Below are 26087 nucleotides of genomic sequence, written 5' to 3' on the forward strand. Positions count from 1 at the left end.
TCAAATATTACCTTTGATATTTTTCATTATTACCCCCCCCCTAAAAATTGGTTATAATTAGCAAAAATGACACAACTTTCATTATATAATTAAAACTAAATTGACATTGGTCAAAAATGATCTTAAGAAAAGAATAAAGAGTTTGGTTGACCCAATCATATCCTATAACATATCTTCTCTACTGCTTATATGGTTCCCCATTATCCAAAGGGAATAGTCACAGCTGTCCAATTCACAGTTTCACAGTACTACACATGTCATATCAGCTCTCCAAACTTCCAGTCCTAAATCAGTTTAGTTGTGGTGGAAGTCAGGTTTCTGTGCTTTCCAGTAGGCTGAGGCTGACTCAAGTCATGGTTAAAGTGAGTGAAGATTTGCATCTGTGCTGCCCAAAACACAGCTAAGGTAGATGTTAGCAAGATGTAAAAAAAAAAAAAAAAACTATATTAGGCACAAATACAGCACTTAGGAGAAACAAACCCCTTATTAAAAAAACCCTACCCCACATAGATCCCCCCTCCCTCCTCACCCCCAGACTAGCTGCTACCCCGGGCAAATGCCCCTAACTTTTTACTTACCCCTTGGTGCAGATTTAGGGATCGGAGTTCACTGCAGCCATTTTCCGGGTCTTTCGGAAATCTGAGAATGAGACCAACGCATGTGCAGTTGGAGCAGTTTCCCGGTTTGCGACAACTGCACATGAGCCGAAATGGCCAATTCGAAACAATTCTTTGGAACTGGTCTTCATTATTTATTTTTCTTCTGACACTTTCCAGCTTTCAAATGGGGGGGTCACTGACCCAATCTATAAGTCAATGCTCTGTAAGGCTACAAATTTATTGTTATTGCCACTTTTTATTACTCATCTTATTACTCATTCTATTCAGGCCTCTCCTATTCATATTCCAGTCTCGTTTGAATCAGTGCATGATCGCTAGGGTAATTTGGACCCTAGCAACCAGATTGCTGGAATTGCAAACTGGAGAGGTGCTGAGTAAAAAAAGTTAAATAATTACAAAACGACAAATAATAAAAAATGAAAACCAAATGCAAATTATCTCAGAATATCACTCTCGACATCATACTAAAAGTTAACTCAAACAACCCCTTTAAGCCAAGTCTTGTATCATCTCAGAATCTTGTTTGTGCACCAGAATGGGGGAGCGAATGTCCATCCCCATGCACAATTAAATGGTAAAGAGAGATGGGGGGGTGTGGGGAGAGCAGAGACATCTAGTGCTGAACGGAAAGTAATTGCCTGCTCCACCTCTGTGCCTAAGGCCTAGAGAAGGGACAGACAATATTTGATTGACGGCTGAGATTTTTAAACGAGTTTACAACAGCTATGAATGCTTTATGAATAAATAAAAAATGCCTGTTCAGGGCAGTACATAGCTGTCCAGAACTTGTAAAAACAACGATCTCAGACGTGTGCTTTCTAAAAGCATTCTAGTTCATATATATGCATAACAAAATTTACACAGCTACACAAATAAAATGATCAGTGTGATCCTGTAAGCTTAAATGATTTGGAGAATCAGCATAGGTGCATGCTAAAATGAGACATTTTCTCAACTCTATAACAAACATGTGAATTAGTAAAAATTAAAAAAGCTCCCTCATTGCATTTCATTACAGTTAACCTAATGTGTGTCTTTTATGCAATCTTTTTGATTTGGTAGGATGTAACAGTTTTGCGGTTATGTTGTCATCTTCTCTTTACTAAAAACCCTGTTTTTTTTAGATTCTTTCATTTCAACCCTTTTTTTTACCCTTACCACTTTTTAATGTTAGTTGGTTTTAGATTTGAATGATGTGATAATATATTGATTTTTAATCGTAAGATCTTTGGTGCTGGCTCTGTTTTTTTCCCTATGCATTGAATTTCTATGCACAAGGGCAGCTACTAGGTAGCTTTGTTGGAAAGGAGTGGTGCCCACATATGCTATATAGAGAAACAAACTATACATAGGCAATTTGCTTAATATTAACATAAATGTTAGGCAATTTGCTTTATATTGCAAACTCTTGGCGGATTGAAAAAAACAAAACAATTACCGGTAAGATTCAGTGCATCTCTCATAAGATACAAAATGATGGTGCATGCAGAGAAGTAACTTTATATACAAAGAAATCCCATTGGCTTGGTATATAAACAGTTTATTTAGAATTCATATTTTTAAAGAATGACAAAATATTGTTATTATTTCAAACTTACACAGACATACTATTGATGATCAAAGGCAAAAACATTTAGGCTTGAGTCTGTTTGGGGTATCAGGCATGTTTAAATCTCAAGCTGCCTGGCTGCAAATTCTACACGCAAATACAGATTAGTAACAAACAATGTATATTAGCTTGTGCTATATCTAATTGCAACTACATCTGCAATGTAAGCAACAATGCTATGAAATATTCCAAGTCTTCAGTGACATAACTATCCATGTCAAAAGCAGTAGTTAGAAATATACAGGTTTAGCTACTCAAAGGGAAAGGTCTGCATCCATAAAAGAAAAAGCAGATGGTTAAACACCTTAATTACTGGAAGATCACATGCTTGATGTCATAGAAAGGCCTATGGCAGCAATTTCAGATTATACTCTGTTTATCTCAACTAATACAGAATATTGGGTTGTTCTGGGCTCACACATAGTTTGATGTCAAATAATATTACCAAAGAATACTATTGTGTGAATGACCATTAAATAACTTTTCCTATTTAATATTAATTACATAGACATTCTGTCAGGCCAAGTTTTAGATGTTCTGCCACACAACTTGGTTGTTATTTCTAATTACAATGTCAGCATAATCGATTCATCAGTCTCATCTCTAATCTCTGTTTGTGTGTATATATAAATGTCATCCATCCCAGTTTTCAGAACATAAGTCTTTCCAATTAGTCTCAGTTTGACCTAACTTAGTCAGTGATGGTATCGCATACATTTGAAAGTATGTATTGTGCCTATGATTTGTAAAACAAACCAATAAATCTAATGAAAGCATATTGCTAATGTGAATGAAGTATTGTTGTTTTCCACAAATTTAGTTTATTCTTTCCTTGTGAGAGGGCAAATAAATTTGGAAAAATGAAAGTATAGTGCTCCTTTCAGCAGCCTTATGCCACTTAAACCTCTGTGGAAACTCACCTTTCTTTCTGGCTTTCTCCAGTCTTAAATGTATTCGCAGCTCGTGGGTTAATATGGAAGTTAATTTATGGCTGCAAGCAGGGCAGCTACTGCCTTTTAAAATGAAGTTGCAGAGACTTCAAAAAGTAAGAACATAGCACAATAGCAATATTAAAGAGACTTATTTGTATATTTGCATGGCTATAACATCAATCATCAAAACATTCAACAGCAATGCACAACATGTTACCTGCTCTATATTCCTTATTGTTTTCCTTACAGATTCCACTTACAGGTTTATGCCTATGTTTAGGGATCCATTAAAAAAAAAAAAAGGTCCCTTCTAGCATTGCCATGGATCTAAATGCAGTTAGGAGGCAATGTAGAGTAACACTACTCAAATTCACACACACATGTATGTACAGGCTCTTGGTGCAGGATGATTGGCAATATTACCCGACAGATCTCACCTACTGTGTCATAGGCATTTTTTACTTAGTTATTTCAACAAACTCCTATTTGCATGAAGAGTTTTATATTGCTAGCACACAAAACAGCTGCGGCAATGGCACAGCTCTATGGGCATTTAACAGGTAGCTAGTGTAGTATTTCTATTAATGTTGCCCTAGAAAACTTAAAGAAACATCCCATGGTAACGGGCAGAAAAATTACGAAATATTTCTAAAGAACACTCTGGCCACAAGTAGAGCTCCATTTGATAATGACATATAGACTAGGCAAATAGAGAGTGTCTACAATACAGTTTATTTGGAGCTCTTTGGCACTAAAGGGTAGTGAATCAGGAATCTGATTTCATAGTAAGTATTCCCTTTTTTTCTGGCAGAAGTAGGCGGCAGTCACATGTGGACTTATCTGTTTCTACTGCCCATGCAATACTGGGATGCACTCACGTGGACAGAGAGTCTGCTATCTTTTCTACACATAAAGAGTTTTACCCAGCATCTTCACTCTTCTCTGTACCTCTTCTTGTTACACTGTTGGTGTCATTCTTTCTGTAGAAGTTCTCCTCAGGATATTTACTTGTAAATCCTGTAGTTATGCGATTGCGAGCTCCTGGCTGGTACAGCTGCATGGCTGGGCGATCCTGCACATGAGAAGACATCATGTATAGTAAGCCGACATAAAGACTTTACAGGTATATTTAAAAGCACTAACACTATAGCTGCGGCTCCAGTAGCATTTTTTAAACTCATCTGACTGGTATCTGGAACGGTATAATTTTTTTCTGGTAACTTTTTTGCCAGTGACAGATGTTATGTCATTGGCAGTTAAATGATAAAAGGGCATAATGAAATATTAGGACTCAATTAATAAAGAACAGCAAAGTACACAAAACTGACACAGATTGCCATATTTTTTTACCTACAATGCAATGTTTTTGAAATGTAATGGCACCTACTGTAAAATCTGCGTAATTATTAAACTGCATAGAGATGAGCACAACTTTTGCCTTTTTTAAGAAGTAAACCGGTTTTTACATTACAAATTACATGTTGTCTTCAGCAACAAACTGTCAATAATATGCCTTTATAAACTGCCCCTAACCATAAAATACTATAATGATAAAATCTATAGCTAGAAAATTTTCTGATTAATAATTGTGAACTTTGGCTATGCAACAAACTACTAAATACAATTTAAAAACATTTAATTACTGTGGGAAATGTGCGTTATCCATCACAATACTTTAGATTTCTCATATTCCAGCTGAAAAACATGTTTATAATAGAAATGCACAAAAGGGCTAGGAAACTAGCTAAAAATCTTTACCTTCATGCTCATAAATAGGCCAATACAGGATGCATCCATGTACTCCTCTGTTATTATGAATTCATAAATGATAAGTATTGCCAGACTTAAGACTGATTGATGATCTACATACAGAACAGTTTTCTCAGTGCACAGAGGGATGAATGCATTTCTCATTAAAGATGCAGTTGCTAAAATAAACCGGCTATGACAAAACATACATTAAACACATCCGGAATAGATGCTTATTTGACAAATTGTGTCAAGTTATAAAAGTTGGGAAACTTGAACTTCAATAGTATCCAAATGATTTTAGTGCATAAAGGACACTCATTACCAGAGATATGCTTAGATAATGAGAAATGATCCTAGAAGATTAAAAGAACCTTATTTCTTATGCGGTCCTTTTTGGATGCCAAGTCATCACACTTGTCCTCTTTACCCAGTTTGTCTACTGCATCCGATGCAAAGCTTGAGATGTGACTCCCTTTCTTGCACCTGTCCTGGTTGTATCCCTTGCCCCATTTCTGATCGTCTTCATTTCGCCTCATAAACTTGTCATACTCATAGTGGTTTCTGTGCTTTCTGCCATCATCCATCCGAAACCTTTGTCTTTCGAGGTCTTTATCTCGAAATCTCCTTTCTTTATCCCTTTGTTCTTTATCACATTCATTCGGGTTCCTGACAAGGGTGGAAAAGAATTTTGGAACCAAGGGTAAATATGTACATATCATATGCCAGGCTGTTTAGGGACAACCTTATCATGGCAATATCTGTTTTCTATTACACCTAACCACTGCACTCAAGAGGAATATCATAAATACACACATTGCTGACAGACAGTATATTTTAGATATGTCAGTAAGTTACTGGGATTTTTTGTTCTTTAATTTACATAGTGAATATCTAATATTTATTAGAAATATGTTTTTCTTGTAAAGAAGAGAAAATTTATGAGACGACAACACATTCATCGTCATCCACAAATATGTTCGCACAAAGGCATACATTATTGCTTTTTTTTTTTTTTTTAATTCCCCCCATAAACCTTTCAAGTGTCCATTAAATGTGCTAATATGTCACATAGGACTGACACAAAATAGATATCATTCCACCACACAATTGCAACTGAAAGATGCCATTTAATCATGCCATATTTTCAAATTCATAGGACAGGTATGGGATCCGTTATCTGGAAACCAATTATCCACAAAGCTCCGAATTACAGAAAGGCTGTCTGCCATAGACTCCATTTTATCCAAATATTTAAAAAAAGATTTCCTTTTCTCTGTAATAATAAAACAGTACCTTGTACTTGGATCCAAACTATATAATGAATCCTTATTGGAGGCAGAACCATCATTTTGGATTAATTTCATGTTTAAATGATTTTCTAGTACACTTAAGGTATAAATATTCAACTGAAATCAGAATTCATTTACAATCAGCCTGGTAGCATCAGCTTCTAGGACAGTAAACTCACCTTCGGCTAATGTTTTGAGGATAGCTCACAGTGCCTAAGCGGAGCTTCTTAACAGCAGCTGAGAGCACAATGAGCACGTTCAATGCTACTTATAGCCTTACAAAACCAAAAATTGGGAGTTGCTGTGGACAACTTTGAAACCATGAATCATAACTGTTATAGAGTTGCTGAATCACTGTGAGTTTATTATATAAATTACAGCATTTGTATCCATATTTTCCTTTAGTTCATTAATAAGTATGGGATTCTACAACATGGCATTATTCTTGTGAACAGTTATTTCATATTGTCATGAAAACAGATAGCCCAAAACATTGTAACACCCAGAAAATTCATTCGCTGCCACCGTCTATCATTAACAGGCGATAAAAACCTAATGTGACTATTCCCCTGCCCTCTATCACAGGTAATAACTCACAATACAACAATGCATCAAATACTCCTCCTATGGTAGATAGTCAGGGTAAGATCCTACTAGCTCAACAAGCACTCCAGCGACCAACTAATTTACACTCAAACACACCTGCTAGCCGTACTAGTTGTTCAACATATAAATAGGCAAATTTATCTTTCCACACATACAATAAAATTAATACACATAGGCAAAAGCATTCATATGGGTGATCAGTTCTTTAGAGCACATGGACAAAACGTATTAATATTATATTTAATATTACCGCAGTAAACAGTTCATGTATATAAAAAAACATGTAACAAAGAAGACATACATTAAACATAGAATTGCATAACAGTACACAAAATAAAAGGGAACAAAACACTAAGAAAACCCTAGTATAACATAAAATCCAGCAGCACTCCGATAAGTGAATCAAATATTTATTTGTGCCACTAGCCAAGCGACGTTTCGGGCTATTCCAGCCCTTTATCGGATTGATAAAGGGCTGGAATAGCCCGAAACGTCGCTTGGCTAGTGGCACGAATAAATATTTGATTCACTTATCGGAGTGCTGCTTGATTTTATGTTGTACTGTGGGAATTTACTTTTGCAGAGAGGAACACAGCCGTGCACCCGACGCTTCCAACAAGCGGTACAGTGTGAGTGTGGCACTATTATTGACTTTATTACTAAAAAAACCCTAGGTACTTAGCCAAGTTTAGGAATTTCCTGTTGTGTCCTCTTAAGAGTTGGGAAACACTGGGCATACAATTCACGGAACTGGACCCTCCATGCATGACATGGTGTACTGGATCTGTCACTATTTTATTGCCTGCTGGGACAGTCTCCTCATTACCTTATGCATGAGGTAGAAGTGCCCAGGAATGTGTAATTTACGACCCCGTGTAGGGGGTTGTTATTTTCAGGTCAAACTCCCCAATATAATATTGGTGCTTGCTAGCACCCAATATTATAGTGAAAATATGGGCATGATGTGATCCATATGTGGGCGATCAGAATGATACCAAACATGAGGGGTGTCTCATGTTCCAGTCCCCCAAGAACCATCTCTTCTAACTGGTGGTTATAGACTGGCCCTGTTTTGTATCATTAGGAAGCATGTGACCTCCTCATAACCAATTTGTAAGCTATGAGGATATGAATCCTATAAGACAGGAGATATGGATCCTTTCCTATAATCCATGTTTTTTTTTTTACTAACTTTCCCCCACTACAGCTTAGGCTACCGGCTACTTTCTTTTTTATCAACTGATCAAAGAACTGACTGACCCAGCTTCCTTGCCCGAGGGGTGTGACTTTGAATTGTCTCAGAAGGCAGATATGGATAACACCTTTGCATAACCCCCCTGTGGAAATGTCTAATTAGGGGTCTCTTTGTGCGCCCAAAACCAAATGTCTCCAGTGTTAACCCTGTACAATGTCAGCGCTATACTACTCTGGCATCACACATATCATCAGTAATATCAGTAACATATAAAAGAAACCTTACTTTTCTTTGAGTTCTTTGACACTGTTTTCAAATGGCCGAACTTTTATACTTCCAGATACTGGAGGCTTTTCCAGTTTTGTATCTTCGTCCTCAGCCTCCTCTATTTTCTCCTTTTGCGTTTCACTGGCAGCTTCATCTCCCTTTTCTGGTTTCTTAAGAAGCTACAAGATAATTTTTACCATTTGTACTTCTGTTGATTAATCAAATTTTTCTAAGAACTGCATGCGTGCAAAATTAAAATTTAAAATACGGTTATAGATGCAAAACTGTTGAAAACGGACTGCATGGTGTTACCTCACCGTACCTTGATAAAAATAGCTGCTTCCCTAAATAGCTGCTTCCCTACCATTTGGCAGACCTAAACATGTCTTTCTATCCTCTTTCAGATTTCAAACTGAATGAATGAATCAGTGGCACAACTAGATGTTACTGGGACCCACAGCAAAATAATTTGAGGGTCCCCCAAACTCTCCAGAGGTTGTCATGTTTTCACAATATATTAAAATTACTTATTAATTAGGGCCTCTTGGGGCCCCTCTGCTGCTGTGGGAGATGTTTAGGTCTTCTGAAGTCCAGTGTAACAATTTAGCCCTACAAGAAAAATGTCTTCATTTATCAGGGGCGTTACACAAACATAACTGCCATGAGGACCTCTCATATGTCATATTGCTAGTAACCGGCTTACACCATTTCCACACTTCTTTTTACAAGTTATGGTTTCATTTACCTTAATTCTAATTTCTTTCTCAGATATTTTCTTTTGCTTATCTGCTTCTTTTCGTTTACGCCTTTCCTCTTCCCTACGTTTTCTCTTTTCTTCTTCTCTTATCCGTTTCTTCTCAAGTTCACGCCTCCTTCTCTCTTCTCTTTTTTCTTCTCTTATTCTCTTTGAAATAAAAATCTATTAATTTCCATCTTTTAGGGCTCCTACAAAATACATTAGTTTGTTTTTATTATTTTTGCTTGAAATGCTTACCTGCTTTTCCAATTTCCTATTTTTGATAAATTCCAGTAGAGGAGTTGTTCTTCTGGCTAAAAATAATTCACAGATATATCAAGTTTTCTTAATTTGATATCTTTATAATAAGGATATTTAAGACATTAGGATATTTATTAATTAGGAGATGTATAAATCAAGTAAATTGCCATTTCACCAAAACAATTATATGAAGTTCCATTGTAAACAAACAGATTTACTTATATATAATATTATTATTTAATTTTTTGCTGTCAGTTATCTGACCTTAGGGACTCAGTCACAACATACTGTATAAATTGAATATAAAAGTCATGATACAAGGCTGAATAGTAATTAATTCAGATTCTCATAACATGGCAGCTTAGAAACCAGTGGAACTCGCATCAGAATTTAATAATCAGCCCTGTAGCATCAGCTTCTATAGCAAAGTTGCGCCCTCCCTACAGCTGCGTAGAGCACACTATGTGCAGTGTTGTTGAATCTTTTATCAAAATCCAAGACACAACAACATGTTTGTATGTATATAAATATATATATATATATATATATATATATATATATATATATATATATATATATATATATATATATATATATATATATATATATATATATATATATATATATATATATATACTCAAAAATTGCTTGAAGCCGACACAGCACGTATAAAGGTTAAGTGTGCCTGGGTGCAAAATGTAAACAATAAGATAACTGTCCCAAATAAGGCTTTGAGAAATGCTAGAGGGCTAGCTGAAACTTTAGCAGTTTGTTGCTGAATAAACACCATTTGTTCACCTTGGATAAGACCTGTAAGTGCATGCCTTATTTGGGACAGTATATATATATATATATATATATATATATATATATATATATATATATATATATATATATATATATATATATATATATATATATATATATATATATATATATATAATTAATAAACCTATTCCGTTGTTCAAAACTGTGAGTGCCATAACTACAGACAAGCTTATGACGATTTTTTGCATGAGCACCCAGGTCTCTTACTAGTTTAAGGTGTGCAGCCTATCCATGTTGTTTATATATTATGGTATTTCTAATTATTAAGGTTCAGTTCTCCTTTAAAGATCAAGGAAAGCCTAATTCACTGGGGAGGTGCTAAAATTATATGCGTCACACTGCCGTCTGGATCTACAAATGGAGCCAAGCACTTTTGAAGCTCTACATTCAATAGTTGTGGTGTGCTACAGTGAACCTTTCTTTTCATGGAAAAAAAACTTTGTGATTTCATTCACTGGGTGCCCCCAAAGTGAATTAGGAATTTTGTTGTCCTTTAATTATGATCAGATTGATAATTATGAACAGATTGCCAGGAAGTTGCCTAAATAGCCCTGTACTGGTGTCACACTGGAGTATCCATAACTGATATTATTAGTGCCTGTACATGGCCACTTTGGGATGGCAGACCATCATCATTACAGAATTCTCATCAACATTTGCTTTTGGAAAAAGGCCTAAATAAAAATTTTCTAAAATATATTTGTAAAAAAATTACCAACATTTTAACATATAATATAAACATCAAACCAGAGCATTTAACCATCACAACACAGAACTGTATGTATATGAAAAACTTACCAATTAGTTCCTTTGTTTTTGCTTCAATTTCTCCCAGCAGAGTCTCTGGATTTGCATAAACTTTTTCTTCCTCAGCACAGTAGTTTTCTAAAAATTTCTTGTACTCGAGGTCTAAAAACAGAGATTATCAAAACATTAATTGAACACAATAAAACATCATTAATAAAAGATTGTAAGAGTAAAGATGTTATATCTGAACTAAAAATGGATGCAAAAATAATTGGGATGCACTAAATCCACTATTTTGGATTCGTCCGAAAACCCCCAAATTCTTTGTGAAAGATTCAGCTAAATAACAAACTATTATTTGCATATGCAAATCAGGGATGGGAAGGTGTGTCGTTAAAAAATGTTTTACTTCCTTGTTGTGTGACAAAAAGTAATATTATTTTAAGGATTCGGATTTGGTTTGCCCAGGCACGAGGATTCGGCCGAATTGAAAAAGGCCGAATTCTGGCCCGGTGCATCCCTAAAAATAATATTATTTTAAGGATTCGGATTCGGTTTGTCCAGGCACAAGGATTTGGCCGAATCTGAATCCTGCTGAAAAAGGCCGAATTCTGGCCCCGTGCATCCCTAAAAAAATAATAATGTACTTGCACTGCAGCTCTTACTATGTAGTGCAGGATAAAAAATACTTTGGGACTCATTTACCAACACTGTGCACACTTGTACCTAGGTGAGTAGACGTAGAAACCAATCTAGCTTTTTTTTTCAACAAACCACAATTAGAACACTGAAAGCAAAAATTATATTGATAGCCACAAATTACTGCCTGGGAGCAAAATTTTCCAGTATTAAACAGATCTGTGACTGCATTGGCTACTCTACAATAATGTCAATAACTGAATTGCTTTAAGGGAAGGCATCCTAGGTGAAATAGCTACGAACATGTGGAGTGCATATATGCTTTACAATGTTCACATGTATAAGTAGATATATGTATGAGTAAATATAAGTATAAATGTGTTCACGTTGTGCTTGTATGAGGTGTTTTTGTGCCTTTCACAATATATCACAATTTATCAATATTAATAAAAACGTGTCAGATGCTACAAGAATATGTGTGCTGCATTTAAATACACGTAAGAATTAAATTTATTGAACATGCTTTATAAGAGTACAGTTTACTCTGTATCATAGAATGTTTATGTGTTTATAGAGTGTTCAAAAAGTAGTAAGAGCTTTTTTTATGTCTGGGCGACAGGTCCCCTTTATGAATCTTCCACCTAAATTTCCTACTTTCCGTGTTACCTTGCAGATGCATTTTACAAGACTGGCAAGGAAGTATGTACATCTGGCACAGTGTTGTGTATTCATGCCATTCTTTATACCACCTAACACACATTAGTATTAAAGATACAGGTATGGGATCAGTTAATCGGAAACCGGTTATCCAGAAAGCTGTGAATTACGGAAAGGCCATATGCCATAGAATCGAATAATTCACCTTTTTATATATGATTTATTTTTGCTCTGTAATAATAAAACAGTATAGTGTACTTGATCCAAACTAAGATATAATTAATCCTTATTGGAAGCATAACCAGCCTATTTGGTTTTTTTAATGTTTAAAAGATTTTTTAGTAGAATTAAGATAGGAAGATCGAAATTACGGAAAGATCCGTTATCCGGAAAACCTCAGGCCCAGAGCATTCTGAATAACATGTCCAATACCTGTACTATGCTAGCAACAAACTGAGAGGCAAATTTATGAACAAACTGTAGGTGCTAAATTTGTATACATGCCTTCTGCAATACTTCCAGCTTTTGCATCTTTTTTCTTTAGCTTCTTTTTAGAAATCTTTTGGAAAGGAGCAAATTCAACCACTGCAGGATATTCTTGCCCTGTGAAAAAAAATATAAAAAAGGATATAAATAATCACACAGGATGTAAATGTATTGTGAATAAATGGCATTTAATAAAACAATGATGGATTTCTAATGAAGCAGAAATGTTTGATCGATCGAAGGATTTTTCTTCAATCAAAAAAAGGTTAGTGATGGGGAAGGTCCCCATAGGCTAACATTGTACCTCGGTAGGTTTAAACTGCCGAAGTATGTAGTCGAAGTTTTTTTTTAAAGAGACAGTACTTCAACTATCGAATGGTCGAAAAGTCGAACGATTTTTACTTCGAATTGTTCGAAACGAAGTCAAAAGTCGTAGTAGCCTATTCGATGGTCGAAGTACCCAAAAAAATACTTCGAAATTCTAAGTTTTTTTCATTTGAATCCTTCACTCGAGCTTAGTAAATGTGCCCCAAGGTATCTGGTGATTTCAATGGGGTGAGCTCTAATACATCTTCTAGGCAAAAGGAGCCCCCCCCCTATAAGATATATTGGATCTAACTGTCAATGATTATCTGACACCCAACTGCTGCATGAAGAGAGAAAGGAAGAAAACTTATGCTGAGAAAGGGATAGTGAAGATAAACATGATTATTTCAGAAACAGTACAGAATATTTAATTGATTGTATTTAGAAAGTCATTTAGAAAGTTATTTCAGTATGCTGGAGCTTATATAAAATTTTCATTTTCACAATGGTTTCCAAATAAGGTGACATTGCTAAAAACGTTCACACAGGTTTTAAGAGGAATAAACAGTTTTTCTTGCAGTATTTACCTATATTGTGCACCATTCATTATTTCTTCATTTTTAAACAAGATACTCGATCCTTGCTGATGAAAAGCCAACCCCACAACGTGAAGATTCCACCACCAGGATAAATAAATGTTTTATCTGGGATCAGCAATGCAAAACTCAAAATTGACAGTAGGCAAAGGGCATATATTAAGAGTTTATACAATTGGAGTTTACCAAGAGTATAACATTGGATGGTGGCACCAAATAAGCCATTACTCAATAAAGAAACATATTTGTCCAAACTCTTAGGTGTAACCCACAATGTAAGAAAAGGTTTTGAGGCCAGGTGAGACCAAAATAGTGTTTTGTTATTCTTACCAAAGTTCAAGGCAATATGAATGTGGCACAAATCTAATAATCTAATCTAATAAAAACAGTATCTTTCATCAGCATGGGTGAAATTGGAAGGAAGAGAGGATGGTAGAAAAAATTATTTTACCCTACTGAGCATGCATGAGCATTAGTCAGCATTAGGGGTGTCTGGGACAGGTAAGTACAATTGTAAACTTTTTACTGTGAAGTACAGTTTTTTCCAAAAAGAGGCACCAGCCCAGGAAAAGAAAATTCAGCAATTTGATTCGCTTTTCACCAGTGAATCCACCTTTCCTTGATCTTTAAAGGACACACTCTTCTGTCTGCATATAGGTTATATGCTCTTTACAGTATATTACTGCTATTTTTTAAAAAACTGGAGTCAGAGTTTGCATGCACTCTGATGTGTAAAGCTGGCCATTTCATCTGCAATACGTTTTGAATCAAATATTCAACATAAATCCCCTTCTTTTATATATAATTTGAAAAGCTGTAACTTTGTAACTATCTTCTTGAAAGACATTTGTAAGTGTGTCAGTCGGCCAGGTAGAGAAAACGATTTAAAAAAAAAAAACTTAATTCTTATCGAAATGGAGAAAGTAAGTGCCCTAATAAACAATAGATTACATAAATTCGAAGTGTGGAATATTTGGCGAGAAGGCTTACTACATAGACAGATATAACGTTTCAACCACCAAAATCCCTCCCCCTGCCTCCCCCCCAGTTTTCTCTTCCCCTTCCCACTATATAGTTCTTATCATATTTGTATATGATAATACGGTATTTAACTGCATAAAAAAACAAAAATAATCAAGCTGAGAATGTATGTCAAAATGTTCTTTATTCATGCCCCTTTGAACAAATGTGAGAAATACATTCTATCGTATGTTTTTTTTCTGTAAAGCTTTAATAAATACAAAGTTTAAAAAAAAAAAAAACTTAATTCTAACCTTTGTTGTCAATAAATATATATCCGTCAAATCGGTCTCTAAATAGAAGGATGTCTTCTGGATTTCTGAAATTAATATAGGCTCTTGAAAAGAGATGGGGATACAAGCTGCAAAATACAAAGCATTTGTAGATCAGTGATGTTTGTAGCAATTCATGATCAATAGAACTAAAACCACATCACATCGCCACAACATGGAGGAATAACAGTCCATTTAAAATGCCCCATGCAGTGTGCAAAAGGCGGCCGGAATCAGCCATTTTCTTGCACTTTGCCCACTGCATGGGGAATTGTGCAAATAGCTGCAGGCAACACAGAGACCTGTGGACTGTGCCTTAAATTAAGCAAGTGTCTATTTGGGACAAGCAGCAGGAGGCATGTATTTGTCCTGCCTGCTCCATTGCAGCCTTGTCCTTACCAACTTGTCTAAGGCAAGCAGTAAGACAGGGCTGTGTTGTGCCTCCTTACATAGCTGTTTCCACGTGGCACCAGATGTTTGATCTGGCACTCTGTGTAAAGTAGAGATGCACCGAATCCAGGATTCGGTTAGGGATACAGCCTTTTTCAGCAGGATTCAGCCAAATCCTTCTACCCGGCCGAACCGAATCCGAATTTGCATATGCAAATTAGGTGCAGGGAGGGAAATCTCATGACTTTTTGTCACAAAACAAGGACGTAAGAAATGTTTTCCCCTTCCCACCCCTAATTTGCATATGCAAATTTGGATTTGGTTCGGTATTCGGCCAAACCTTTCGTGAAGGGTTCGGCTGAATCCAAAATAGTGGATTCGGTGCATCCTTAGTGTAAAGAGCAACAAGCCCTTAGTGCTCTTGTACATGTGTGCTCCGGGGTCATGAATGACCCCTGCGGAGTTCTAAACATTAGGGATGCACCGAATCCATGATCCGCTTTGGGATTCGGCCAGGATACAGCATTTTTTAGCAGGATTCGGATGCCTGGCTGAACCAAATCCTAATTTGCATATGCAGAATATGGACAGGGGAGGAAAATCACGTGACTTTTTGTCACAAAACAAGGGAGTAAAAAATTCTTTCACGTTCCCACCCCTAATTTGCATAAGCAAATTCGGTTCCGTATTCGGCCGAATCTTTGAGAAGGATTTGAGGTTTCGGCCGAATCCAAAATAGTGGATTCGGTGCATCCCTACTTAACATTGTCAATAGTAATAGGATAAATTAGCATTTGTAGATCAGTGATGTTTGTAGCAATTCATGATCAATAGAACTAAAACCACATCACATCGCCACAACATGGAGGAATAACAGTCCATTTAAAATGCCCCATGCAGTGTGCAAAAGGCGGCCGGAATCAGCCATTTTCTTGCACTTTGCCCACTGCATGGGGAATTGTGCAAATAGCTGCAGGCAACACAGAGACCTGTGGACTGTGCCTTAAATTAAGCAAGTGTCTATTTGGGACAAGCAGCAGGAGGCATGTATTTGTCCTGCCTGCTCCATTGCAGCCTTGTCCTTACCAACTTGTCTAAGGCAAGCAGTAAGACAGGGCTGTGTTGTGCCTCCTTACATAGCTGTTTCCACGTGGCACCAGATGTTTGATCTGGCACTCTGTGTAAAGTAGAGATGCACCGAATCCAGGATTCGGTTAGGGATACAGCCTTTTTCAGCAGGATTCAGCCAAATCCTTCTACCCGGCCGAACCGAATCCGAATTTGCATATGCAAATTAGGTGCAGGGAGGGAAATCTCATGACTTTTTGTCACAAAACAAGGACGTAAGAAATGTTTTCCCCTTCCCACCCCTAATTTGCATATGCAAATTTGGATTTGGTTCGGTATTCGGCCAAACCTTTCGTGAAGGGTTCGGCTGAATCCAAAATAGTGGATTCGGTGCATCCTTAGTGTAAAGAGCAACAAGCCCTTAGTGCTCTTGTACATGTGTGCTCCGGGGTCATGAATGACCCCTGCGGAGTTCTAAACATTAGGGATGCACCGAATCCATGATCCGCTTTGGGATTCGGCCAGGATACAGCATTTTTTAGCAGGATTCGGATGCCTGGCTGAACCAAATCCTAATTTGCATATGCAGAATATGGACAGGGGAGGAAAATCACGTGACTTTTTGTCACAAAACAAGGGAGTAAAAAATTCTTTCACGTTCCCACCCCTAATTTGCATAAGCAAATTCGGTTCCGTATTCGGCCGAATCTTTGAGAAGGATTTGAGGTTTCGGCCGAATCCAAAATAGTGGATTCGGTGCATCCCTACTTAACATTGTCAATAGTAATAGGATAAATTAAAGTTGTACCTGGGATCAGCAGTGCAAAACTCAAAATAATCATGTGCTGGAAGAGGACGTAGCTGCTCCTCCAGCTGTTCTTTATTAAAGTTGGGAGGGAGTCGCCGTATTACAACCTACAAGAGATATTTCAAACATGCACATTAGATTATCATGACCATAATACCTATACTCACTTTGTATGATGAAGTTCTGTTTACATTTGTACATTTATTTGTACATTACATTTTTACTCCAGTCCAGCCTCAGGAAGGATCATGACCCTCATCCTGCCCAGTGTCACTGACAGATAAGACTTTTTGGTGTACTTATGTAATAGGGTACTTATCGGTTAGTGATACCTACAGGTTCCCTATTGCTGACTGTTCGGCCGTATCGGTGGTATGTAAATCATTTATAAGGTGACCATAGACACACAGATCCTATCGTACGAATCGAGGAGTCGTACGATTTTCGGATCGTGTGTGGGGAGTGCCGACAGCTTTCGTCCGGCGGAGATTGGTCATTTGGTCGATTGGTCAGATTTGATTTTGACCCGACTGATCCCGCCGGAGCCCATGGCACATCGATGTCGCCAAACGAGCGGATCTTTGTGTCTATGGCTACCAAGGGTCAGTCCACACAAGCAGATTCAGGGGAGATTAGTCGCAAGGAAACTTCGGGCTTGTGCATTGCTGCAGGCGATTTTCATTTTAGTCGGCCGAGGCCAGGGGGGAAGGCAGTTCGGGGAGATTGCCGCCCGGAAGAAGAGGCGATTTGTCGCTGGGGTGACTAATCTCCCTGAATCTGCTCGTGTGGACTGACCCTAATATGTAGAAAATAGCAGCCACTGGAAATCAAATTGGGAAGATACAAAGATTAGATTAATTAGATTAGACATAATGAAAAGCACTGCTAGCGCTACACTCCTCACTGTGACTGACTTTACAGATCTATGGCGCGACTCAATCGTGCCACAGCATTTTAAATGGCGAGATGCAGGTGCAGGCGGCTAAGCGACTCCCACGTGACACGGGTTGCCCAATCAGTGCTCCTTACACGGCTACCACAAAGAGAACGCTCCTGGGCATCCAGGAGAATGGGATATAGACATTTATATATAAATATTACGTATATCAGTGCGAGGCAAAGGCACGTAACCCCATACCTTGCTAAGCGTTGCTTTTCTCTCCTCCCTGTGCCGTAGGCCGTTGCTAGGTGTATTTTCCGTCTCCAGCTCTCGGCATTGCTTGTCAAAGGTCCTGTTTTCTCGGTTGGCCCTTAGCACAGCCGGCGCAGGCTCCCTTTCATTCCTCATGTCTTCCTGCCTCACAGGTTGTTGAAAAGTGTTTGGGCTAGACAGGTAGCAAACGTTTGTTTATTTTTCCTTTAGAGCAGGTCGTGCACCTCGATAAGCAAAACACGTCACCTCGCTCGGGGATAAAACCGTCATAGATTGTATTAAAAACAACAAAGGTGTAATGTTGTCGTCAGGCAGGTGTCTTGTCCCCCTTGCCTTTCTGTGAGGGATGCTGCGGCATCAGCAACTCATTGGTAGCGCGAGTAGCCTGCGCGTCCCCCACCCACGGACAGATGCGCGCTCCCGCAACCTGCGACTCGGGTCTTGTCTCTGCTTCTATAAAAGATAAGAAACGGCGCAAACCGGATCTACTTCATCAGGAAATTCAAATTTACTTCAATGTTTTGGCATGTGGCGCTAATTATATTCATATTGATGATGTGTTCATGTGTATTGACTGGGGGAAAGGGTTTTGCATAATGAGAGAATGTCATTCCCAGCAGTATATATGTTTGACTCCAGTATAGAACAGTGGGGTGAATAGTTCCAATGTCAAAAAGTTCCAATTTCGAAGTAAATTTTTGGGTACTTCGACCATCGAATAGGCTATATTCGACTTCGATTCGAAGTAAAAATAGTTCGACTATTTGACCATTCGATAATCGAAGTACTGTCTCTTTAAAAAAAACTACGACTTCATACTTCTCCAAATTAAAGCTACCGAAGTGCAATGTTTGCCTAACCTTCCAGAGCACTTTTCTAAGTTTTGTTTGGTCGAATAGAAATCCTTCGTTCGATCGATTAAAATCGTTCAAATCCTTCGATCGAATGATTTTCATTCGACCGCAGGATTGCCAAATTTGTTGAAAAAAGTTCGAAATTCGACCCTTAGTAATCTGCCCCCTAACCCATCTACTCTCAGGCAGGCCTGGATTTGTGGAAAGGCCACCTAGGCCCGGGCCTAGGGCGGCAGGATTTTAGGGGGGCGGCATGCTGCCCAACCACACCCACTTTGGTTCAAAAACACTGGGGATGCGCTGGACATATAATCATTTCCCATGCGCCAATCCCCATTGCTCCTGTCCCCCTGGAGGGGAGAGGGGCGACAAACGGCAGTGGGCCTAGGGGCGCCCACTATGTAAATCCGGCCCTGCTCTCAGGCCATATCTACCACAAAGACACACTATAGGTACCTTGATGGTAGATATAAAAAACAGGAATGTGCCAGTACATTATGCTCTTTTAAACATGGAAGGGTTGTGCTTAAAAAAAGTAGTGTTTCAGACTGTTTTATTGAATATTTCTGTAAAAACCCTACTTATCCCTTCCCTCTGTTCCACTTGCCTCCCTGCCTCCTTTCCCAGGCTGTGCAGGGGAAATAGGATAGGAACCAATCAGCAGCTAGGCTGACCCGATAGGTAACTAAAGCTGGACATTGCTTATGTGACTGCAGGCCTGGGAATGGCTATCCCCTGCCTACTGTGATTCTGGCAGGGGCCTTTAGGACATTCCCACTCATTTGAAACACAGACAGGGACTGTAGCAGATTGATAAGGAGCTCCAATAAAGGGGCTGTTTTTAAAGAAAACATACATTTGTAGTCCAATGTGAGACCAGCACCATATATTATTCACAGCTGCCCTAAAGGGGTGGTTCACCTTCAAAAAGCTAGTCGTTTTCAGATAGATCACCAGAAATAAAGACTTTTTACAATGACTTTCTATTTTCTATGTGTGACCGTTTTTCTAATATTGAAGTGTGAAGTGTCATTTTTCACCTTCTGAAGCAGTTCAGGGATGGGGGGTCGCCGACCATGTAAACTGTTCTAAATTGATACATTTAGTTGATACATTTCTTATCTTTGTCCCTGCTGAGCAGAATCCTTGAGTTTCATTTCAGGCAGCTGTTAGAATTGATACAATAGTTGCTAATACTCCAGAGATGCTGCTGAGAAATGTAGCAACTAAATGTTGCAAAATTGTAACAGTTTAGAGTCTGCGCCTGAATTACTGAGCTGCCAGACTCAAACACCAGAGACAGGAACATTCAACTTTAAACTTAGATTTTGGAAAAACAGTAAAAAATAAATAATGGAAAGTAACTGAAAAAAAAGTCTTTATTTCTGGGGAACAATAAAAACAACTGAATTGAAAAAAGTGTTTGGAAGGTAAACAACCCCTTTAAGATTCAAAGCTGGGGGTGGGGGGGAAGGAGTACCTGGGGGTCCTGCGATCGGTGCATGTGCAAGGTCTACAAACAAGCAGATCTTTGAATGATTTGGGCACCTATATTCTGGGCCAAATCAGGTTTACCTGATCATATGGACCCTGCACACATTCAGCTTCTGCCAATGTGATTTTTAAACTGGGAGTCAAAATAGGCCCTGGCATTCCAAGTACACAGAGGCCCAAACAGCCCCCCACCAGCCCACTAAATAGTTACTTTCTATTCCAACTAAGAGCAGCTCCTCTGGCATTTGCCAGAATCCATAGATTGCCAGTCTGGGCCTGAACCTGCCCAATAGTTAGATAAGATGCTGACTTGGTCAGCTTTATGCTGCAGTGAAAAAACAAAAACAAAAATGCCCCTACTTGGCACTGCTACTACTGGTAGAAATTCAGAAACATCATATTAGGGACCCACACAATGAAATCAACACTTTAGCTCAAAGGTCATAACTCTATACATCAGCCTGGTGACTTGCCATTAACATTAACTACAAAAGTAGTGATAAACAGAAAAGGGGCATTTCATTAGCTTCCGTTTTCTACCAGATGGCAATAACCAGTCCTCCTTTAGCCTAACTAAGAATAATAACATAAGTTCACAAGGCATTTAACTACATAAGTGATGGTTAATGCTATCAATAGTTTTATGTAGCTGTAGCAGTATAACAGATGAGCAGTGAAGAGAATGAAAATGCTTGGTGAGGAGAACATCAGCAATGTCATTGTGATTTAGTTATTTCAGACCTAAGCTAGTGTCAGGCAGGGTCTGCAAATAAAGGAGGCTCAGCAGCCTCAGCTCTTGTTTTGTTACATGCTTTCTTTTCTTTTTAAGTATGAGACAATTGCTGCTTATTATTGAGCAGTGAACAATTGTAAATTGCAGTCGCTAAAATGTTTTATGATTTTCAATAAAAAGTTTTTTTTCTATATAATTATAGCACAGGATATATTCCAACGAGTAGCTGCTGTCGTCATATGTCATTCATTTCCCAGTGGAGCACAGTCAAAGAAAACTATTCTGAAATTTTATAATATACATAAGTTACATATTTTTAATGGTTTATGATTAACCCTAATCCTGGGCTTGTCTGTTATCCACCATGCTACGATGTAGCAGAAGGGGGTGGGGAACATGGGTGCACATATATAAAAAGGCATGCATGGAGGTGGAAGTGGGGAATGTTCAGCACGAACCTGGTCACGGCCCGAGAACATTATGTGGAAGTCGTCCACAACCCGCCCGAGGTTACGATGAATTTCTGAATGTAATTGTTATTGAAAGTAGTAACGGTATGGCTGTTTACATTCTCAGCACTCCTGATTCTGACTACTAAAATTATATAGCAGAAGCCAGCAGAGTTACAGACATGGCAGAGTTACCCACTGAACTAGCTGGCCTTTGTGCTTTGTAATCACAAGAAAACATTTAGGTAGCTTGATGAACCACAAGAAAATGTGCAGATTGTAGCAAAATACAAAGAAAATAGCAGGTATATGGTACAGGGAATGGGCATAAAGGCAAGTACATGTATGGGAGGCGGGCCTGGCTGATCGGGCGCCCAAGGCAGTCCAGCCAGCCAGCTCACCCCCATCGCTGCCCCACGCACACACGCATGCACGTCATCATCACGTGCGTCATCAGCGAGTGCGCATGCGCGGCAACAGCTTTCGTGTAAGCATGCTCAGAAGGGCCATACTCAAGCGCAATTCTAGTGCAAGGTTTGGGAGTAGGCAGAAGAGGTAGCTGCCCAGCGCCCCCCAATCGTTGTGCCCTAGGCAGCTGCCTCTTCTGCCTACCCCTAGTTCCGGCCCTGGAAGGGGGAGCACAGCTGGCTTCATCTTCTTCCAGTGACAGCATTTTCTTCCCTTATTGGTCACAGAATTTTAAGTCCCAGTAAAGCTGCATGGCGATTGGGTGAGCTGGAGGGGAAGTTCAAACCTCAGCTATCCAATCCCCGAGCATCTCAAACGGGACTTAAACTCTGTGACTAATAAGGGAAGTAAATGGGCTGAAAATGCCTCCCGCCCTCCCTTCCGAAGTCATCAGCTCTCTGAAAGGAGGGGGGCCCAGCTGATCAAGTAAGTGTAGCACTGCCGGACCCCCCCTTAGCCTCCAGGCCCGGTACAACACTCCCCCCTTCCGCCCCCCCCTGATTATAGACCTTTTTGCGGCTCTGACGGGTCCCCTTTGGGCAATGGTAGTTGAGAAGATCTCCTCACCAGTAGTAAAACATATGCAGCGTTTGGCTTTCTGAAGTTGCCCAAAGTTTCCGAGGCAACTTCAAGCGACTTTGGGAAGCTGAAGCTACACATATGTTTTTCAACCAGTGATTCACTTTATCACCAGAGGGAAAGCATTTGGTACAGAATAGTCACCTACTTACTTACTTACTAAATTAGGGGAAAAATACATTATTTTTTAATATTATAAAAATGTTCCCTAAGATGGCTTTGAGCACATTGCAGTTGCTCTGAGGAACAACCCCCACAGACTAGCCTCTAGTATATCTTACAGCCAATCACAAGAAGCATTTTTCAGGGCATGGAATGAACACATACCTTCATTTACATATTTCCCCTAACCAATAATCACTTCTCCAGTTGCTTACACCAATAACCTGTATAAGGTAAGAATATTTATGGGCTCCAGTGCTATGCTTTCATTACCCCTCTTCTGGCACACACTTTGTAGTAGACGGATGAGGTAATGCCCAAGGTGTATGTTGCAGCCCCTTTTCACACTGGACAAGTTATATTATGGGGCATCAGTCCCATAGCCACCTTTTGCTGCACCTACATAAAGCTTCCCAAACATGCAAACATTCCACGCGGCTCCTTTATAGATCTGATTAACTTATTTGATGCCAATAGAACTTAGCTTAAGGAAAAAGGTTGGCAAATTGATCTGATCTACATAGTGACTGAGGTCAACGCTTAGAGAGAAAAAAAAAACTTTCATCCACATTTCACACTGCTGGTCAAGTTATTAGTCTTTTGAGATGAGACTGGACACTGTCCTCAGATTAAGGCTCAAAGTGAGGGTGACATAGCAAACCCTTGCGTAAACTAAATGACAATTTCACACCCAGCTCTAGTGACTTAGAACTTTGTGAGAGTTAGAGCCCAAGAGGTACAAGGTTTTTCAGTAAAAAAAAAAACCTAAACAACATGACTGAGAAATAGCACTGACAGTTGACATTCAAAGTTAGTCAAACTGATTATTTTAGAGGTGCAAATAGACGAAATTCAATTTCCCAAATTTAGGCTGAAGAAGCACAATGATGAAACATTTAAACCTATTTGTTAAAAAGAATTAGGCACACTACAGTTTCATATATTCTGGAGCTTACCTCAAGGTAGTTGCAATCCTGAGGGTTCCACACTATGGGGAGGGGTTGGATCGAGTGCCTATAGTGATGTTCCTCCATTCGAGTTGGGCCTTACAGGAGTTAGAAGGTGATCACCGGAAGAAATAACTGCATGCGACACAAATGCCATAAGCAGATTTTTTTTTAAATTATACATACACTTTAAGTTGATACCCAAGTTTGCCTTTTAGGATCAAACACATTGAAAGAAGATCAGTATTTATACTGAGCTTATACTATACTAGGCATCTGGAAATGGAATACCTGATTTGCAATGGCTGGATTCAGAATCTCGAGGGAGGTACAGGTCCATGCTGACATAAGTATACTCACTTCTGGTCAAGTGGAATGTAATTCTACCACAGCATTTTCATGGTTAATTTGCTTTTTGTGGCGTGTGCTACATTTTCCACAGCTACAGCATTCCCTGCAGGGCTATGCGGAATGGCTTGTAAACTCTACATAGAATTCCACAAACATGTGCAAAACAAAGTAGAAAAAAAAGAATCACTCTACATTAGACAAATGTTCATATTGTTGTGGTCAATATGTGTTCATATTGTTGTGTTATATGTAAATCCTGTTTACTGTATAGTTAAGCCATTTATGTCCATGTTATCTATCTACACACTATGTATACCACACTATGGTATAATACAAATTCATATTTAAAAACAAATATATAACAAACAATATATGTATCAAATTCACTGACATAATTCATAATTAAAGGGCATGAAAAGCCCAAATGAAACACCCTTTGTCCCAGAAGTACAGGAGAGGAGCCAAACCAGCTCTAACGTATATAATAGAAAGTATAGCTGCAGGAAATAGCCTAAGACCAGATTGACCAAACAAAAACTTTTTTTTGTCTGGGTTAACATGGCCTTTAAGAACATCCAAAAGAAAATAACATAAGAGACAAAAATAAAAAAGAAATTTCAGGCTGAGTGGAAAATTTGCAGTGTATTTGTAAATGACCCAAATATTTAGTAGATGTGTATTATCTTTTCCTCTATGAAAAGACTCTCTTATTTTTACAGTGGTATATAGACGTCACTGGCATTCTGATACTTCTGTGTTCTACAACCACTTAACAGGTTAAAGGGGTTAAATCACCTGTCCATGGGGGCTGAGGGAAATTAGTTACAGTATGTGGTAAATGCTTAGTTCAAAACATATTCCATTTCAGAGTAGAAATTCATCTTTGACATGGTTCCTTTTCAGCCCAATGGGAAGAAAAACAAAGCAAAATCTGTTTACAAATGGTGCTGTAGAAATCTATAATACAGGTATGGGATCCATTATCCAGAAACCTCCATTTTAATCCAATAATTCACATTTTTTAAAACGATTTCTTTTACTCTGCAGTATAAAAGTACCTTGTATTCAATCCCATCTAAGATACAATGAATCCTTATTGTAGGCAAAACAATCCTATTGGGCTTATTTAATATTTTAATTATTTTTGGTACAACCCCAGGTCCCGAGCATTCTGGATAACAGGTTCCAATTCCTGTACTATTTTCAGCAGTAGTATGATTCCAAATAATAATCTAAAACTGAATTGAGAATCAGCCCACTAAAACACAAAGGCCAAGAATCAGCCCTATGCTGGTATTAGCATCTTGTCCTGCCTGTCCCGGAACAATTATGTCAGCCTAAGGGCAGGCACACGTGGCTGATCTTGGAGAAGAAACACAGGAGTTTGCATTCATGTGCTGAAATCAGACGCATGTTGTTCCGGGTGCACGCAGGATAGCAGTGCCGGATTACCTGCTAGGTGCCCTAGGCACCTGCCTAGGGCCCGCCTAGTTTTAGGGTGAAATGCGATCGGATCTTTGATTCGATTACTTCTATCATTTACATCTGAGGCCCAACTCCGATGCCTGTGATTAAATCCTCCTCATCTCCAGGAAGAGAGCAAATAGGCAGAAGAAAGCTAAACAACTGCAGGTGATATTACAGATTCGCTGATTTGAATTTCCCGCCCACACATCGGGTCCTGACTCCTAAGCTGCGGGGGAAAGAATTTTCATGCTGGGCTCTGCAGATCTTGGCTGAAGGCAAGTTTGTGGCTGGCTACTTTCCAGATTCCCCCCCAAGAAGAATACTGGTAAGAACTCCAGCCATAACT

At 38.7% G+C, this 26087-nt stretch overlaps 1 protein-coding gene across 2 annotated transcripts; it reads right to left on the minus strand.

The window, feature by feature from the left end:
- Positions 1–2144: 2144 nt before the first annotated feature.
- upf3a.L (UPF3A, regulator of nonsense mediated mRNA decay L homeolog) lies at positions 2145–18665 on the minus strand. 2 transcript variants are annotated; one of them, XM_018247091.2, is made up of 10 exons: positions 18223–18665; positions 17085–17191; positions 14801–14907; positions 12643–12741; positions 10894–11004; positions 9265–9320; positions 9016–9174; positions 8289–8449; positions 5285–5579; positions 2145–4233 (listed from the first exon to the last, which is right to left on the minus strand). In XM_018247091.2, the coding sequence occupies exons 1-10, from the start codon at positions 18370–18372 to the stop codon at positions 4081–4083; spliced, it is 1398 nt and encodes a 465-aa protein (XP_018102580.1). In that variant the 5' UTR covers positions 18373–18665; the 3' UTR covers positions 2145–4080. The 2 variants fall into 2 exon arrangements, with proteins under 2 accessions (XP_018102580.1, XP_018102581.1); XM_018247092.2 differs by having other exon boundaries at positions 5341–5579; positions 18223–18662.
- Positions 18666–26087: the final 7422 nt, after the last annotated feature.

Source organism: Xenopus laevis, chromosome 2L, assembly GCF_017654675.1.
Source record: "Xenopus laevis strain J_2021 chromosome 2L, Xenopus_laevis_v10.1, whole genome shotgun sequence".
In the NCBI taxonomy this organism is placed as follows: Eukaryota; Metazoa; Chordata; class Amphibia; order Anura; family Pipidae; genus Xenopus; species Xenopus laevis.